Genomic DNA, 20,275 nt, shown 5'->3' with positions numbered 1-20,275 from the left:
AGAGAACCACATTTGCTTTATGAATTTCCTGCACCCCCAACATGAAGAGGAAGGTAGGTCAACACAGGTCATGTTGGGAGACAGGTGAGTTGCTTTGTATTTCAGGAAGGGTTGTGGGAGCTGCAAGAGACATCATCTACCTGACAGTCTGAAGAAACAACAGGATTTTGCTGACCTCCTCCTTTGTACTTAATTTGTACCTGTTAGGAAAAACCCTGATTCTGTTTTAGATGTTTCTCTGGGCCTATCTTCTATTAATATATCTACAGCTTAGAAAAATGTGAGGGTAGTCTTTGAAGCATAAGGAAAGTGATGTGCTGTAGGACGTGTCGGAACTTCTCATCCTTGATGGTAAGAACATATTGTGTTAGTATTTCTAAGTGTCATTAGCTCTCTCAACAGATCTGCTTGAGAAATACTTCTGTCTGGATCTGATTTATGAACTTGAAAATGTACTTGGTTAAGAACTATACTATCAGGTTGGGTTTTTTTCTTTCTGGAGGGAAAGACAAGAGAAAACTATTTACAATTCTCACTCTAGAGTCAAATTCACACCTACCTCGTCCTCTCCTCAATCTGCTGAAATCAAAATCTTGAAAGGTGTTTGGTATAAATAAAGCTTATAGCACAAATTAAAATAGGAAGAAAGAAATCAATCTTGTTTAAGTAATGACTACATGTCTGGAGAGGTTTAACAAGACCACAAGAAGAGATCATCAGTCTTGGCAATCATAGTCACAGATCAGTCTTAACTGTGAGACACTATCTAGACACAGATAACCTCCAGAACATGTCCAAATTTGGCAATTTTACCAAAGTACTCAGATAACGTAATACATATTTAAACCATTCAAGCATTTCCTTCTTTCTTCTATCTGTGATACTAAACAGCTCCCACCCACTTGACGTTGTAGACTGAGTGATTCAGATCTATTGGCTCTTGGTTGTGGAAAAATCTGCCTCGAGGTCAGTTGTGGTTCATACCACAAGCAGCCATCCTTTCTTCACTCTGCCTAACTTTTTGAAATGGACGAAATAACCTTACTTTCTGCAGCATTTGATTAAGGTTCTGTATAGAGCTGCATGCAAAGTATAAGGACCCCTGAACACTGAGTGTGCAGGAGCCTGTCTGTGAAAGCAGGCCCCTGTTGGGTCCAAGCAGAAAGTAAAGGAGGTGGCTGTGACTCAAAAGCCAGAACTGGGAAATACTGAGAGAGGGCCTTAGAGGAACCCATTGCTGCCACGCTGATGGTAATCCTGTGTAACACCTTCCCACCTGCTGGAAAACATCAAATTGTTACAGCCCAGAAAATGCTTAAGCCATGACAGAACTTCTGCGTTTTGCTGTGCCCCTGAACACCTTTCCTGAGACTGGAGGAGGTTTTATCCCTTCCTTTGCCCCTTAGCATGCCCCCCCCCCACACACACACACACTTACTGTACACAACAATCAGACTTTAGTAGTTGCAACTTTTCTTTTTCTTTGCTGATTTACAAGCCCACATGAGGTCTTTTGGATTCATTATGCATGAACCAGTGTGTATCTGGGAATGAATAACGTTCCATCTTACTTTCTTTTTTCACTTGGCACTGAAGTTTTGCTTTTGAACATAAATGCCTTTTTCCTTTTGAGAACTCTCAGAAATATGTTCCTTTAAGAACCTCCTACATGGTATGTATTTGCAATTTGTAAACATAGTATGTCAAAGAATGATTTGACTCAGTGGTGAGGCAGCCAGATATTTGCATGTCATGAGGTCTAAGGGAAACAAACTGACCCTCAGCCTTCCCCCATCCAGGCAAATTCTGATGGGACCCTCAAATAGCTCTGGCAAAACGTTCTGTTTCTTTTGGATTTGATGAATGCTTGTTTCTGTGAAGACATGTAATTATTTCTTCCTTTATTTTCTTGCTCAAGTTACCAAGAGAAGCAGCTTAAAACTAAATGTGAGTATTGAGGCTTTTTTCTGTCGTTCTTTTATCTGAAAATCTTTAAACATGTTAGTATAGAAGGTATTCAATTTAATATTTTGAGCAAGCATGCAGGACGTTTTTCCTCACTAAACTGCTGAATAAATTAGATGCAGACTTCCACATACATATTATGTTTTTAGTTTTGTGTACCTAAAGAGATCTCACACTTAATAAATAATTAAAATTAATTTCTTATTAATTCTTTTCATTGTACTAAATGGACCACCCACTAATTTGCAGAAAGATTATTTGGTGTTTCCTTTGTAAAGAGATGAGGATGAGTTTTGTTTACTCCAAAGAACCAACCAACAAAAAAATGAGTAGGCTTTTTCCCATTACATTTTTATCTCCTAGCAAACTTTCATACGTATTTGCTTTTGCATGAAAAACTTCTAGATAGTGTCTTTTCTGTTAAGTCACTTGTTTCTAGGATAAGTAATTTCAACACCTAATGTGGATTGTTCTTGATTTTGGAAGTAAAACAGTTTTCAAGCTGATTTTTATAATAAATCAAAATATTGCTGTAAACAACAAGTATCATCTCCAAATTCTCCTTCCATAAGACGATTTGTGATATCTTTCTTTATTTTTAGGATCATAATTTTGTTTGGAATTTGCATTTAGAAATTAAGTTTCAGATGCCTTTTTTGTTTGTTTGTGTTAATATTTTTCTTCTCTTTGTGCAACAAGTCATTATTTGTACAGTAATAGAACAAACTGTAGTGGATTTATTGGATATATTAACATTATAACAGATTGCTGATGGTCATGCCATGTAATTTTACTGCAGGATCAGGAAAGTCACTCTGACTCAAGCATGTTTCCTTGGTATATCGAGAAGATACTAACGAACTTGCAGGGTTAGAGAAAAATTAATTCAAAAGCTGCTCGAAAGAGATTCTGATGCGTGGTGTCTCCAAATTATTTGCAGGCAGTCATGATTTATAAAGCATGTATATTTTGGTTGACAAGGTAAGACATATGTTCCGTCACCTCTGATCGATAATCCCAGATTTTAAATTTATTTTCCCTACCAGAGTTTTATTTTTCAAAATAACAGTTAAGAACTTTTAGAACTGCCTAACCATGGACAGACAGAAAGAAATATTTTAGCCAGCATGCCTCCAAACATCAAGCCCAAAATCAGAAGGTGAAATTCCAAACCTGTTGGAAGGAACAGCCCTCCTGTCAACTCAAACTCTAGGTGCCATCAAGGCTTTTAGATCGCCCGGAGAGTAAATATGAGCTGAGTTGTTCTCCACATTTCCCTGCCAACTTAGGGTAAATGATGCTCATAAATTAATCATTTCTAGTTCAACTGTTCTAGTAAAATCTCTAGAGCCCTAAATTTGGAAGCTGGCATGGTGAAATGCTGCTAATGTTCCACTTGGGCTGCTGCAGCTGAATTCATACCTCTGGGAACAGGGTATGCAGCTCTTATGAGAAAGAAGGCTGTGAGCTCCTTGTGTCATACATTTGTGTTTTCCTGTAAAAAGTCAGAGGGATCAAGTAAGGACATTTTTGTGGAAATATGCAAACATCAGTCCAAGGAAACAAGTTAATAAAACCCCATGACATAAATTCTGTAGCAGAGATAAAGGAAAGGACAAGACTCGCAGAGGGAAGCTACGCTGCCTTAGTTCCTTCATAATGATGGCTAAGTTTAATTTCTGCTAGAAATTGCCCTGGGGAGGAATTTATATCTCTCCTTTATAATAAGTGCCTCGCTCATTAACTTCAGCAGGTTTAAGCTAGTTTTTGTGAATATCCCCATTCTGTGTTGCCATGTAGTAAGTCAGCTATCGTCCCTACTTGTTCCCCTTTCTTAGACTTAAGACTTTTCTTTGATTCTGTTCATTCATGCTAGTTTCCTACTTTTCTTCCCAGCTATGGTTGCCTTAGAATTTGTTCAAGGCCCATGTAAAACGGCTAGTTAATTCTTGCACATCAGTGTAGTGTGAGTAATGGATCTGAACAGGCTGTCCTAGATGGTCGCTGGCCTCACACTCAAGAGGCTTTATCAGTCAGAAAAATATTAGTCTACCTTTAACGTGTCTTTGTACATGGGTATTAATAGCAAGAATGGCTAAGTGCCAGAGGATGGTATAGTCGTTGACAGAACAGTTTGAGTAAGAATATTCATCATAACCTCAGAGTCATAAAGGACAGTTTCAAAACGCACAACTGGAACATGTTGTTACTTCCTCTAAATTTGGAAATGTTTTCTACCTCTAGCACTGGGAGTTGACCAGTTGGCAACCTTTGTACACTGCTTTTAACTATCCTGGGCCAGTGCCATGGATGCAGCCTGATGCAGACCCATCTATTGGCAAAGGTGCAGTGAATGGCTTCTTTTGTCCCCATTCCTGCAGGTTTGCTCTCTGACCTTGAGGAAGTCAATTACTTTCCTTTGGCAAGTATTAACCTTTTCTGTAGACAAGTAACTCACAAATGTGTCTTAGGATTACTTTATTACTGTTAAGAAAGCATTCTGAAACCTTTGAAAGGAAGGCTGTAAAATACCTCAGAGGTTTAGGTTTTAATTTTATTTATCAGAAGCCCATAATAGTATTAGGCTTAAATGTGTTTACGGAGCTCAGTCTTTCTCAGGTGAGCTCTTCAAGTTCCAAATTAAGCCATATCATGATTCATTTATGAACTAAAACATGCAAAACTGTGACATAATTAAAGTTCCAAAAATCTAACTTGTACGGGAAAAAATATTTAGACTAAAAACTATTTCATGCTGGTCTTCTAACTGGGAATCTTTGTTTAGTTTGGTGATTGAAAATTGAAGAGCATTGAGAAATATTTCAAATTAAAAGCTCAAACTGTTGGGTTTGTTGGATTTTTTTAGAATACAGTAGCAGAATTCTTAATTTGATCACTTGCTTAGACTTTTTACTGAGAACTTTTAATAATTTTTATATAAATTAGCAAAAAGGGTTTGGATTATATTTGTTCCTTGGTTCAGTTTCTGCCACTGTGTTCAACTCTCCACCTCCTCAGACCAACCTTTCTCACCACAGCTGGTCAGAATTATGGTCTCTGAGCAGCATCCCCTACCAAAACCAGTCAGCTCCATTCTAAGTTTGCAAAGATGGTTGTTGCTGCATTCTTCACATCGTCACTAGAATAAGTCCACATCAACCAGACTCTATTGGTGTCCGTGGGCTCACTGTTCCACAATATCCTTGAGTTAAATTATGTGTTCTTCGTTCCACAGTGTTTGGAAGGAATGTCTTCATTCTTACTGAATTTCCACCAGCATTCTAAGATTTAGTGGTGGGTTTTACTTGTCTGTTGCAAATGTTGACTGTCTTGGGTGTTCAGATAAACTTTAGCCTTAATTTTCCTTCAATCAGATAAGGTCAATTCTATACTGGAACTGATTTTTAGATAGTGTGTATTTATAATCATAGAAAGAAATTCACTCTGAAAGTCATGGTGCCAAAAACAAAACAACAACAAAAAACTTTTTCACATAACAGGACATTACAAAAATCCCTGCAGGGCAGTTACTGAAGGGTTGGTAACCTCACATCATAATAAAGAAAGAAATACCATGGTCTACTAATTTTAAACCATAGCCACTTTTAGACTACTTTAAATAAGAAGAAAATATTTAATGTGTGGTACAGAGACTTTAAGGCTTAAGGGAAATGTTAGGATACCCTAATCACGTAATTGTTCTGTAGTCACATAATTGTTCTGCAGATTTCATCTCCCAAGAAGGCAGAACAGGTAATGTAAGAGTCACAAAGGCTTCAGGTAGGTGGCAAATATCACTGGCAGGAACCCAGGGCTGAATCTATGTAAGGACTGGTCTTTGTTGCTGCCACTGGATGTGAGGATTCAAGTTAAAATAGAGTCAGCGCCATGTTATCCCCCATCTTGTTTGACAGCACATTATCTACTCAAATGTTCAAAACTCCAGAGGTCTTTAATTAACACTTTTGCCTGCTTAATGGATGATGAACAAATCCACATATTTAAAGAGAAGAAAGAAGAAAAAAAAATAAAAAAAAGAAAACCACTGTTTTTCATTTCTATATTTATCCTAGTGACACTGTTATTTTTCTTCCCTGGGAGAGGACAAATAAGAAGCCAAAGATCTCCACTCCCTGCTCTTTTTTTTTACCAGCCCACCCTAAAAGGGTTCTCCTAAAAACATTCCCTGCCTTCAAAATTCCTTTTGTGAGACCACTTCTAAAACTGTTTTTACATAGTGTGTCCATACATCCTTTGAATGTGCTAGAATGAAATCTGCTGGATAATAGTGAGTATAGGACATGATGTAAAAGAATGTGTATATCTGAATATATGATCTATTTTTTCCCCAGCCCAAAAGCCAGCAGCATGTCCTTGATATATCTTCATAGATAAACTAATAAGGTTTTCCTACCCACATTGTATTTAAAGCACCCAGGGCAGGAAATAAAAGCAAGGAGCCACCTGCTGTAATTCCTCATCTTTGGTGATATGCACGCACAGCTGAATTACACTGTTTTGTAACTGCAACCTTGGTGCAGATGCTGAGATTTCATAACTGAATTGTTCATACAACTGCCCAATAGATAAGAGCACAACAACCTTAAATGGCAGAATTAAACCTGCAAAATCCAGAAAATACTAAATCATCTAATCTGACATCCATGAATTGAGATTAATTATTCAGCTACATTAATCTGCACACAGATACCAGTGTTCTAAGTGGTCTCTTTTAAGAGAAGATATAGCAGGTGGTCATGTAACACTTAGAGGGAAGCCGAAGGAAGGCAAATAAGTCTGTTGAAGAATACCCACACCATATTTTCATGTTGGTTGTTCGTTGTGAGCTGTCCTAGAAACCTTTCTCGCCATCTGTCTCAGTTTTATCATATAATCAGTTCATTACTGTAAAAATGGTAGAATACAAAGAGTGACACTTCTGTCAGATTTTATTTACCAGATTAGATGCTCCATGGTCTGTCTGCCTAGCAGATGCAATATATGCATATGTATTTTAATATGTTTATGCTGTTATTATTATCTCTGTATTCCAAACACAGTGCAACTGCAGAGCATCGTTAATGCTAAATATCATACCCATATCTACTGTGTTAATTGTCATCGAAAATCCAGAGTCCATAGGTAGATATCAGGCTGTTTCTAGCTCTCTTTAAAGTTTCTGCTTATTTCTTCTCTCCTTGTTGCCCAGAGAAGTTGTGGCTGTTCCATCCCGGACAGTGGTTAAGGCCAGGCTGGATGGGGCTCTGAGCAAACTGGTCCACTGGGAGGAGTCCCTGTCCATGGCAGCAGGGGTGGAAAGAGGTGATCTTTAAGGTCCCTTCCAACCCACACCACTCCATTACTACTTGATCCTGCCTCTTGGAATTGCCCATCTTGAAGCCTGTTTTCCCTTGGGAAGGATTGGAGAGTGACTCAGCAGCCCAAACATCTCGCATATATTGGGAAGACACTTGCAGTGCAATATTTGCAGTGCCCAGCCTTTCTTAGACTGTGAGCAGTCTAAGAAAACCCAGCAGTGGGTTTACAAACCATAATTTCTGTTGGTGTAATAAACAGCCTAGGGCCCGTCTGCAGAGCCATATCATCCTTATTTTCAGAGATGAACCTGGTAAGAAGGTGGCAGCCAGGCCTGATGGAACACTGCAAGCAGAAAAACAGGCCTATGGAATATTTGGCCTACAAATCAAAATACCTGGGAGCAATGATAACTGAAGTAGGGATCCTATATACCAGTGCTACTGACAGTATCCTTTGTTTCTCCTAAGATGTAACGCCATCTAACTCATCACAATCTCTTAACGAGGCTGAGACTAGAAAATTTCAGATTTGGTTAATTTTGTGAAGGTGTCATCCTTCTATTAAAAGAGTGCTGTGTCTCAGTTTATATTTTTCTCAGAAAATTAGGTCAGATTGGCATAGCACAGCTGAAGATAAGAGGAAAAGCCACTGCAGCACATACTTGATTATCACTTGGGGTATTTACGTTTGGGTTTGGGCAAAGAAATACTTCCTTTTTTTAAATAGGGTAATGAAAATCATTTCCAATTTTAGCTTGTTGCTAACAATACTGCTGCTGCTGCTCTTTATATTTTTGCTCATTTTATCTCTTAAAGTAGTTCTAAGTAGGTCATAGGCTTTTAAATAACCCTAGAAAAAGTTGTGCTGAATAGTCAGTTGTAGTTAATTTTTTTTTAAAAAAGGATTGTAATTCTTGTGATGCAACCCTTCTCACACAATAGAAAAGGAACTTCATCCACCTTGCTATTCCTGAAATAAAATGTAAGGATAAGGAAATCTGATGTCTACAGCTAAAACTTCTGCAAAGACAAGAAATTCCATCTTTTTTTTCCTTAAGGCCTTAAAGATTACTATCAGAATCGGCATTCCCTATTGAAGTTCCGTTACTTCTTGCTAGTGGCAAGACAGTTTTGTTTGGTGACCTCTGGGCACTTCACTCATCCTTGTACCACAGGTATCATTTCTCATTACTACTGTTTTCCTGGGGAAAGCTTTCAGTCCCAGAGGCCTGTATCACCCACAGGGAAGTGTGTCCCTGCCTGGGGGTGTCAGTGCACGGCCGCTGTTTCCTTGGGGCATTTCTGCCCAGCTGTGCAGGCATTTAGTGCAGGTGCTGTTCTAGCAGAGGTGATTCCAAAGTGCTCCTCTGATGCTCCCTACCAGTATCTGAAGGGGGCCTAGTGGGAATTTGGAGAGAGACTCTTCATCAGGCACTGTAGTAATAGGACAAGGAGTAATGAGTACAAACTAACAGATGGGAAATTTATTATAGACATTAGGAAGAAATTCTTCACTGTGAGGGCAATGAGGCACTGGAACAGGTCGCACTGAGAAATTATGGATGTCCCAGCCCTGGAAATTTTCACAGCCATGTTGGATGGGACCTTGAGCAGCCTGGTCTAGTGGGAGGTGTTCCTGCCCATGGTATTGGAGTTGGAACCGGATGATCCTTAAAGTCCCTTCCAACCCTTACAATTCTATGAGTCCATGATTCACACAATAGGGATGAACTCACTCAGATCAGGACTTCAGTGCATGCCTTCATTGGTAACTTCTACTTTCTGTTATTTAAGCACTTTTTGAAGTATCATTCATGATTCCCTAACCATGGATTGTAGGTGAGCATCAAGGCAAGAAAGGGTACTTAGAATAAACAGGCGTGTACAAGAGCCCTGTTTTGTTGTTATGAGAATGCTCCCACTCCTCTTCTAATGCCCATAAGAGAATACTGAGGGTTTGTGGAGACTTCTACCCTCCCTATTTTGCCATTCAGCAGTGGAAAATTTTCTGTGGTCCATCACACAATAGCATTGCAACTCCTGCTGCTGAGCCTCATGATCCTCCTGCCACCTCCCTTCTCCAGTTATGGGGAGGTCCCTCTGGTTAACAGCACATACTTGTGGTGTATCAGCCTCTCCTCCCACTGTGGTGCCATCTGCCAGTTCGCTGTGGGTGCCACCCTGTCCCATCTAACTCACCACTTAATTTGAATATTCTTTATCAGAGGAGCCCTTTGTAGCAGATGCAATCCTCAAGCCTGTTTTATGGTTCAATATGGGAAGTACAACAAAGAATACTGGCAGAATTTTACGTTAAAAGTTACAACAGTGCACAGCTGAATTATTTAATCACTTCGTTTTATTCCACATATTTGACAGTAGTCAGAAAGGAATGAGCTCCATAATGACCCAGGAGAAAACTCTGTCTCTACCAGACTATGTGAAAACCTGTAAAAAATGTTGGGTTTATTTCAGACAAAAAAAAAAAAAAAAATTAGATGACGACACCATTTGAGTTTGTATGGTGTAAACAAAGAAGACAGCAATACCAATTAAGGAAAAAATTACAAAATTCCTGAGATGCTTGATCCCCTAGTTAAGCCACAGCTCTTGCCCTTTTTGCCTGTAGTCATAGGGTGTGTAAGCACAGTACAATTCAGTACAAATTACCAGACCAACGTCTAAAATACCTGCTCCACCTTGATGCTCCACCAAAACAGTGTCACTTGTGGACCATGACACAGGATATTTGGATTGTTACAGCTGCATCCCGTTTGGCATAGGTCCTGGCTGCTTAAAGGAGAATTTCACTCACTCAGGTGCTTCCAGGACCTGACGCTGTATTACTTTCCTGTGCCACAGAGATAAGATAGTTCAGAGTTAAGATCTGTGTCTTCTTTCCTGTAGGTTCTTGGTTTGACTTGATTTGTGATATATGCCTCTAGTTCCTATTGCTTCCGTAGCCATTTTTAGAAAAGCAAATATTACAGAACCCTTAATTTATGTAAAAGCATGAGACAAAAATAGAAATTGGGAAAATGAAGTCAGCAAACTCATCCAAATAAGGCAAATCATTTTAAAAAATATAAAACATGCACTTACCTGAAAATAAACAAGGGCCCAGGGCAGCTTTGTGTCTTCCTTATAAGAGATCAAACTGTTTTTCTTACCCTTCAATGTTGTTCAAACAATTGTTTCCCATTTTTTTCTTTCTTTATACCTCTCTAAGAAAGAGCCCTATTCCAATAATTGTATGCTCTTAAAGAAAAAAATTATGAAGTTCAATAGCAGGTATATTTAGATTGGGAAATAGTCCATTAGAATTGTCACAAAGTTAAAGATGGGATATTTTTACCTGTATGTACATATCTGCATCCATATGTATATGAATGCCTATACATACAGATACTATTTCCTTCCTGAGTAGTATGAATGTTTCTGGGCTTTTTATTCCTCTGTGATGTGAGGGAGATTAACATATATTTATAGAAAACATCAAGATAAATTTTTGAGTGGTATATTAACCTTTTGGCTCTGCTTTTTAGCTCCAGTGAGAAAACACACATTCTTTTCGTGATGATTCCATATTTATCAAGATTCACAACTTCACAACCATGTTCTTACAGCTTTCTTCACTGGAAGTCTTCTAGTGCTCTGCATTTTATAGGAAATCATTTGAGTCTCCAGAAAGTCTCTGTCCTGATTTGTTGTGGCTAAATTTTATTTTAATCTGCTTTAACAGCAGGCTGACTAGCTGGGGTTTTTTTATTATTATTTTCATCTCTTTTATCATTCGGTCCATGAAACTGCTGCATTCTCAAATCTGGCCCCAGGGACTCCAGTTACAATATCCTCATGTCCTTGGCAACATCTCCCTGCACCTCCTTGGAATATTCTTAACACTAAAAATTATACCATGTATCCCTGAATATCAGGTACATAGAAATCAACAGTATTTAGCTTCCAATTTAAAATGTTCCAATTTAAATAGTAAAGTCATCTTTTCCCAAGGAATATCAACACAGCAATCTTTCCCTGTGCCTAGGACTCAAGTCAGCAGCTGGAATGCTGGAGTCAGCATTTCATTCCATGAGAGTGAATAACATCAGATCTCCAGAGATTTCTTAACTGACCTTCAAAACAAAAAGTCTAGCTTCTAGCAAACTTAAAGTAAACATATTTCTCTAGAGATTAGGATCAAAGCACAAGAAAAACATTCTACTTAGCTGCGTGGCGCTTGTACCATTACTTATTCTTTGGAGCAAGGATTAAGTGGTGCTGGGAGAGACGAGGTTTGCCTTTTCTGTTGTGTTTTCTAATGGTAAAACTAGTTATCAAAGGTTATCCATACCCTTGCCAAAAGGTTTGCAAAAACCTTCATTCTTGTGCATACCATTGCTGCTCCATTCCCAAACATGGACTTTTATGTTGATTCATGGTCAGACTGAAGACTTTCAGGAAAAAGTCTTAGGCAACTTGAGCATTTTACTAGAGAAGCAGCCCAAGAACACCTCAGGTTTTAACTCTGTTCTTATGGGTACTTCTCTAAAGTCCTCAAGCAACAACTCCCATCTGGAGTTAACAGGATTAATAGCACTTTGCTCCCATATCCATACAGGGGTTTAGGAGGATAATTGCATTAAAAAAATCAGTAGTTCTGAAGTATTACAGTAGTGGGTCATGTTTGTGCAAACAACTTGCGCTTCCTGGAGCAGACTGATTTACTGGGGGAAAAAAGGCAATAATCAAGAGAACCACTTTTTAAAGAAAATTACTTGGTATGCAGAAACTTTGATAACTTAAAAACCTGATTGACATTCATTAGAATGAAAAAACAGAGATGTTTCTACGGATATGGGAAGCTATTTGTCTGTGAGCTTTATGCAACAAAAATGCACTATAAGTAACAAAGCTTTCATTAATTCCCTCTTTGGATTTTGCTGTTGCCTCTTTTAGGCTGAGATGAAACTCTGTCAGGAAGCAGGATACTGTGATCCAGCAAGGCTGAGATCAGAAAGGTGGTTCACTCAGGGTTATCCTCTGAGGCAGTTCATAACTTCAATTCCTACTAAACAAAAGAAATTAAAATCCTCTGAAACCCAGTTTCAAGCCTGTCCTGTGACCTTGACTATGGAGCACAGTTAATCACAAACACTCCTTGGTTGTGTCCTTAGACACCAGTTTATATTTCTTCCCTGATTCAGGGCAAAATGCGCAGAACTTTACCTTGACTTTGGTCATGACTGTGATTGTGCATTAAATGCACTGAGCTCTGCTTGGTTTTCATGTTCTGTAAATGTACAAGCTGATGGATATAATTTTCTCATATAAATGGGTTTATTTGTTACACATTCAAATCTCTGTTTAATCTTAAGTAAATGGAAGTCCAGATTCAAGCCCTGTTATATTGTTTTTCCTAGGATATCACCTAAAACACATCAGAAATATTTTTAAGAAAGCATGTTTCCCACTGATCTGAGTTCCAGATTATTTTATTTCCTTGCTACACCCTGTCTTGACTGACACAAATATTAAGGGTAGTAAGAAATACTGTATATCAATTCAATTCTAAAGATTTTCAATTTATAGGAGCAACAAGTTTTTCAATCAATTAATTACTTTTGGTCTGAAATAAGTATGACAGCCTCTCTCCCTGCCCTCTTTCCACTGTTTTACTACTACACATCCCAGAACAGATTAATAAATGCCTGACCTTATGCATTGGTGCCAGTGGAAACCTGCAGTAATTGTTTTTTTCTTGCAGCTGAAACAACTATTTTGGCTTAGAGCTTAGTGAAGCAGAAACACAGAAAAATATTTTATGCCTTTTTAAACCAGAACCATGTGTATAAGACAGTCAGTGAGTGTATGAAAACAAAGTGTGAGGGTGGAACTCTAAGTGGACTAGATGTAGGCTTTGTCATGGATAAGAACTCCCTCGAATCTTGTCTTCTGTATGCTCTTCCTTATTCTCAGGCTCTGCATCTGGTTAAGAGAAATTAATTTGTCCTGTTTTTCAAAGGGCAAAAATTTCAGCTGCCCAAAGTCACTGACACGTAAATATTTTAGGAGACCTTCCCAGCTGTTTTCAACTCCTTTAAAATTCATGATTGCTAGTGCTGGCTCCAGCTACACTGACTGATTTTAACGAAGAGTGCAATCCAATGACCCCAGCAGATGTTTTTGGGTTGTTTCACTGTGGACTTGCTGGTTTCTTCTTCCTTCATTTCCAAGAATCAAGACCCAATTTTAGCAAAGTGATGATGATCCTACCAGCAATAAGGAGACTGAAATAAGTCTTCATCTCCACAATCCTTAAAACATTCACTATTGCAGATCTATAAGCAGCTGAGGTTTGGATACTTGTCCATGCCTTTTTAGCCTGAAAAACTGAAGGATGGGAAATTCATACAACTGTCTCTCAATAGATTTGTGGTATTTCTTGCATTTGTCTGGCACAGAAATGTAAAATATCTCACATAATTTTGGTTCTGCCAGCGTGGAATCTGGCAATAAAGAAATATGTAAGAAAAAACAATCTTTTTCAATAATAACAAGGGAAAATTTCTTTGAGTTCTGATTTTGTTTGACTTATGTTTTAGTTTATTTTTCTTTGTATTTTACTCTTTTGCTCTCCAGGGGTATTTGTTTTTTGCATTATCCCAACTGTGCTGCTAATATTTGGTAGCATTGCAAGGTCACACAGTCATATATCCTGGAGTCCCTTGTCCTCCTTCTGTTGGGTCAGGTAGATGTGGGGGCATTTTGAAAAGAAAGGAATGAGCAGAAAGACAGGAGTATCAAGAGAAAGTCAGAAATACACTACAAAGTGCCTGCCTCTTCTCTTTGGCTTTTTAACTCTGCAGTTGGTTTCATTTCTGAATTATTGCTTCTATCTCCATTACCTGATTTCTGGATGAACCATATCTCAGAATCCAGTATATAATGCTCATAATGTCAGTAGTTGTACGTAAAGACTGTGAAGATGGCTTCATTTTCAGGTGTCTGACCTGAAATAGTGTTACAATAAGCTGAAGCAGCCCTCTTGCTCCCCATCATATAGGTAATACAATTCACAGTATATGTTGTTAAAGGCTACCATTTTATTGTCGAACAACCCAGCATTAAGAAATCCAGGGCACTGCAAATGACCAGGAAATGCCTGTCTAACTTTCACAGGTAATGCAGCATTACTTAGTGTTTGAGCAAGCAAATGGTCATGCACTGAATTACACAATTTTTCCATCTTTTGCAGACCACGTGGAGGGCCCCAGCAGGATGACCAGCAGCCACACTGACTGCCATTTCTGCCTGCAGTCTCTCCGTGGCAGGAAATACGCACTACGAGAAGAGAATGCTTACTGTGTTCCGTGCTATGACAGCCTGTACGCCAACCCCTGCGAAGAGTGCAAGCTACCCATTGAGTGCAACTCCAAGGTAAAGATTTAGCTTGCACTTTTTGTTCCTTGTTAAATCATACACAAATCCAATTTCTTTAATGGCAGATTTGATAGCCACCCCTTTGCATACCCCTCTATTGCTGAAGAGGGCTAAGCACAGCTGTTGTTCATCCACACACAGCAGAGTGAAACAGTGAAACAGTGCTATTTTCCCTGAATAGGAAAGCTCTGGGATCGAAGATGAGGAAATCTGCACATGCATATCCCCCAAGCATACAGCAAGGCAGTGGTGTATGTGTGGACCTCAACTAGGCTCCATCCTTCACCTCCAGTCACTCATTGCCTGCAGAGGCTGCAGAGTGCTGGAGGGGTGGTAGGGTGGCTGGTGTAATTCAGTGTATCAGGTTGATTGACACCTTGGAATTTCTGAGAGATGTTCATAGAAAACATATTTTGAGCATTGAATAAATTACTTTGGCTGTAGGTGCTGACAAGCAGATGCCAAGCTGAGAAGACAAAATGTTTATAATTTGCATATTCTCTCTGTCTGTTTTGGAAATTAAGTATTTTTTCATTTCTGAGTAGTTCCATGCTTACCATGCTCATCTCACTGGTGGAGTATTAGTTGGCAGGGTTTCTGACCTTGTCTTTCCTTTCACCTCTCCATTTTTTTTCAGAATATTAATTATTAATTCAAGTTCCTCTGTGGTCTTTGACAGGGTTTCTAGTACCCCATACTTCAATTTAGAGAACGTACACTTGACTTTGAATTTTAAGGTCAAATGAAACCTATCAAGAAGCATTTGTTTTGCCAAGGTCAGTGTGCACTGGTCACCTTCTCCCTATGCTCTCTTTGCCCGTGTTCCTTAGAAATAAAAGGACAGAAAGTGATTAAAATAAACCTCTTGGAAGGCTTTCCCAGCCCAAGCACTTCAAAGTACATTGCCTGAGTACAGGAATCATCCAAGGAAAATGCTGATTTGGATGAAGACACTCCTCAAACTCTCATCAGCATTTCATTCATAGCAATGCTGATCACGTAGCACCAGTCAGGTTCACCAGGAGAACACACGCTTTGAGTTCACTTAATTTCACCTTTAAAATCAAAAATTAAATAAGTGACAGGATCACTATGGTTGAAGATCATAAACAAAAAGCCACATCTTTGGATTGAGTGGGAGGAAAAAATGGGAGGAAAAAATGGAAGAAAAAAGCAGATGTGGTATGAAAGGAGTGCACCTGGCTAGAGACATCTAGAAAAGTGGCACACAGAGATCTACAGCTAATTGCTTCTCCTCTTCCGAGGAGTTAGAGTTTGGTTTTCTTCCTCTCCTGCTCACCCAGTCTTTGCCTCGGGCTGCTCAGGGCTGACTGCCTAGTTCCTGCATGAAAATATACTTCCCTCTAGCCACCCCCCGGCTCTCGCTAGCTCAGTTATTCAGGGGTTTTAGGGAAATATATTTCAGAGAGACAGAATAGAGATTTCAAAAGAGTGGCTCTCACCCCCAGCTTCCGTCCAAGCTTTATTCTCGATGTGATGTTCCAGGAGGCCGAGGAGAGAGAGAGAGAACCAGGAAGAAACAGGGGTATATCTAGTTTTTGGCCAAGGAAAGATATTGGCCCTGAGCCAATAGGGTCAGGAGTAGGTATGATAGGGAAAAAGGGTTGAACTACATAGCACAGGTTTCAGGGGGACTCTGAGGGGAAAAACCATTCCTCAGAGGAACACAACATCTCCCCCTTTTTTGTTTAAGATCATTAGAAGAAGAACATTAGGTTACACGGAATGTGGGTTTTCCCACCAATTACAATTGGTGGGGGAGCCAACCTGCTTTAGGTTTGCCAACTCTATGTGGTTGACTTCTGAGGTAGAAGGTATGAGACTATTGATAGCCTTGAAAATCAAACAGCGTAGTATCCCGAACGCTATTGTTACAAGGAAAATAATAACAAGAAATAACAAAATTGTTTTAACTATAGAAGTCCACCACCCTGTAAGTCCCCAGCCTTTGCACAGTTCTTTGATCCAGTCCTCAGATTCTTGCTTCACTTGTCCGATCAAGCTGTTCATGCTTCGAATGGCAGCATGGATGTTTGGAGCCTTCGAGGTCAGGTTTAGGCAACACAGTCCTTCAAATTCCTGGCATTCATGTCCATGAAGTAACAAGAGATAATCTATAGCAGCACGGTTCTGGAGAGTGGCCTGTCTGGTAATTTCCTCATCTTCTAGGAGAGAGCTGATGGCGGTGGACGTTAAATTTGCCTGTTTGACTACCCAGCACTCTAGATGGCCCAATTCACCTAGAGCTTTAGCTGCTGCGACCCACGGAAGGAACAGGGACACAGCGACTCTTTTTGACTTGGCCCAATGAAAAATTTCTGAATTACAATTTGGATCCAATTGGTCAGCACTTCTCTTTTGAATTTTGTTTGCCGATTTGTTTTTATGAGTCCATTCACCAATTAAAGTTTGGTTGGGTGTCAATACGGACAACCGCCCTATGGTACATGGCCCTCCTAAAAGCCGAGACAGAATTCCTGCCCATAATGGAATTCCTACCAGACAGGTGGACATAGGATTCTCTGTTGATGCAGTGGACAAACATATGTTTTCCTGCGGAAGTGTCTGTGCCAGGGTCACCCAGACATTTTGACATGGCTGAGGGATGATCCATGCAGTTGCCAGACTGTTCAGCAACAACAAGATGACAACTTGTATGGGGTTCATCACAGGGTTGAGTGTGAGGTAGGCTTTCTCTAAAAAGAAAAACAAACATTTTTAAAACATGTTAAAAGTTTCTGTTTCTGCTGGAAGGAGTCCACATCTAGGAAGATTCTTTTTCTTCCATCCGGCGGCGTCTTCTTTTGGATGCAACGGCTACTTGCCTCTTATCCCCTTCTGCTGGAGCTGGATTTTTAGGGACAAAAGGTTTCACCCACTTCTGGGGAATCCACCGCGGGCCTGAGGGAGTGGCCACGCACGCATAGCCACGACCCCAGGTCACGAGCTCATAGGGACCTTTGGTTTCCCAAGTTTCTGGATCTCTAATCATGACTGGTGGACGCTGAGACAATTTGAACTGATTGCCACTGTTAAAATGGCGTACCACTGGTGGACTCATGTTTTCAAATGAACAGTTCAGAAAATTGATGGTAAATATGGCTTTGCAGAGTTTCTCATGTGGAGACATCCACACAGTTGTACTACTCTGTCTAGCCAGGACCTGTTTGAGTGTCTGATGTGCTCTCTCAACCACAGCTTGACCTGTGGGGGAGTGAGGGATGCCAGTCTTATGTTCCACTCCCCACTGCTGGAGAAACTCCAGGAACCCCTTGGATGTGTACACTGGGCCGTTATCAGTTTTGATTTCTTTTGGAATCCCCAACACTGAAAAAGCTTGCACTAGGTGTTTCTTGGCATGTTCAGTCTTTTCCCCTGCATGGGCAGAGGCATACACTGCACCTGAATGTGTGTCAATGCTTACATGAACATATTTGAGGTGTCCAAAACTAGGAATGTGTGTGATGTCTCTCTGCCATACCTCACAACTGCCAAGGCCCCGGGGGTTAACTCCCATACCCATCGATGGCATCGCTTGGACCTGGCAGTTGGGACAGGAGGCCACAATGGCTCGAGCCTGGCTCCGTGTTAGCTGGAACTGACGGATCAGGCCTGGCACATTCTGATGGTATTGTTGGTGACTCAGCTTTGCCTGTTGGAAGATATCAGGGAGACGTGCTTTTTCAACAGGTGCAGCAAGGAAATCTGCCTGACGATTCCCCTCTGCAATTTCACCTGGCAAATCCGTGTGTGATCTTACATGCATCACATAGAACGGATGTTCTCGATGAGAAATTAAATAAATTAGCTTTGAAAGCAATCTGAAGAGATGCTCATTGTCAATTTCTTTGAGCACAGCCTGCTCCGCTCTGGACACTACCCCCGCCACGTAAGCAGAGTCTGTTACCAAATTAATTGGTTCCGAGAACTTCTCAAAGGCTCTTACCACTGCAGCTAGTTCAGCCACTTGGGGGGATCCCTCCACAAACTCCACATCAGCTTCCCAACGCTGAGTCTGAGGATTTCTCCAAGTCATCACCGACTTGTGGGAAGCCCCGGATGCGTCCGTGAACACTGTGAGAGCCTTGAGTGGTCTCCGACTCCTCTTCTCACGAGGAATGAGGTGGAATTCCTCATTGAGCAACTTGTGAGACGGGGCATGGACTGATATTTGTCCCCTGTAGCTGTCCAGAGACAATTGGAGACTGGCATTGCTCTGGAGCAAATGCTCAAACATCTCTTTGGTCAATCTCTTGGGAGAGTTCCTTCCCTCCTTAGAAAGTTTGACCGGAAGGTGAATACATGTAAAGTCACAACCAGCCAGCTCACACAATCTCACCCTTGCCTTCCGAATCAGTTGAGCTATCAATTCTTGTGGCTCAGTGATGGTCTTGGATCTTTGGTGAGAGAGGAAGACCCACTCTATGATCAAGAGTGAATCTCTCTGCCCTTCGATCCATTGAAAAATCAAACCATGCAAATGTGGCAGTTTTCCTAGAACAATGAATTGGAAAGGTATGTTTGGCTCACATCGATGAGCCTGCCTCTCTGATAAGGCCTTCTGTACTTTTTCGATTGCTGTCTTTGCCTCTGGGGTCAGTACCCTGGGAGAAACCAGCTCCCTCTCCCCCTTCAATAAATTGAAGAGAGGGTCTAAATCTTCATTTGTGAGGCCTAGCCAAGGTCTTACCCAATTCAAAGACCCACACAAGGAGTGGAGATCTGCTAAGGTTTTGGGATTACACTCAATTTCTAATTTCTGTGGAACAATGGTCTTTGCAGCTATTTGTAGACCCAGGTACTTCCAAGGTGGCATCCTTTGAACTTTATCTTCCTGCAATTGAAATCCAGCAGAGGTTAAAACCTTAACCACTAGGTCAAGCGTGTGTTGGAGTATAGAGTCATTGGGGGCACACACGAGTAGATCATCCATGTAGTGAAGGATGATGGCATCCTTTCTCTTGGCACATACTGGTGACAGTAGTGAGGCTACGTACTGTTGGCATATGAAAGGACTAGATTTCAGACCTTGGGGAAGTACTTTCCAGTGATATCTCTTCATTGGGGCTTCTCGATTAATGGTAGGAACCGAGAATGCAAACCGTGGGGCATCTTCTGGGTGTAGAGGAATTTGGAAGAAACAATCTTTGATATCTAAAACAGCCAATTGCCAATCTCGAGGGAGCATTGTTGGAGAGGGCATCCCTGGTTGGAGTGGTCCCATGTCCTCTATAATTTTGTTTATTTCTCGGAGGTCATGAAGCAACCTCCACCTGTCCTTTCCCGGTTTCTTTATTACAAAGACTGGGAAATTCCAGGGGCTTGTTGTTTCTTCTAGGTGACCTTGAGCCACCTGCTCCTCCACAAGCTCCTCAAGCGCCTTGAGCTTCTCTTTACTCAATGGCCACTGTGCTACCCATCTTGGCTTATTGTCCAACCACTTTAGTTTGTGGGTAGGGCGCTCCACAGTGGCTATTTCTAAAAATCCTGGGGTGTCTTAGGAATGACCAGTTGGACTCCCCACTGTGACA

The 20,275-nt window shown here is 40.5% G+C and overlaps 1 protein-coding gene across 2 annotated transcripts in view; it reads left to right on the top strand.

Annotated features, from left to right (window-relative positions):
• Nucleotides 1–1,767: 1,767 nt before the first annotated feature.
• Nucleotides 1,768–20,275, top strand: part of FHL5 (four and a half LIM domains 5) — a 30,956-nt gene continuing 12,448 nt past the window's right edge. The window contains exons 1-3 of one of the 2 annotated variants that reach the window (XM_040060747.2): nt 1,774–1,947; nt 2,906–2,946; nt 14,539–14,720. In XM_040060747.2, coding sequence (XP_039916681.1) covers nt 14,562–14,720 — 159 coding nt within the window. In that variant the 5' untranslated portion in view covers nt 1,774–1,947; nt 2,906–2,946; nt 14,539–14,561. Of the gene's footprint in view, nt 1,948–2,905; nt 2,947–14,538; nt 14,721–20,275 lie in introns of both variants that reach the window. The other variant, XM_040060746.2, reaches the window with a different exon arrangement.

Source organism: Hirundo rustica, chromosome 3, assembly GCF_015227805.2.
Source record: "Hirundo rustica isolate bHirRus1 chromosome 3, bHirRus1.pri.v3, whole genome shotgun sequence".
In the NCBI taxonomy this organism is placed as follows: Eukaryota; Metazoa; Chordata; class Aves; order Passeriformes; family Hirundinidae; genus Hirundo; species Hirundo rustica.
Note: the sequence above shows the minus strand (reverse complement) of the source record. Positions and strands in the feature narration are given on the sequence as shown.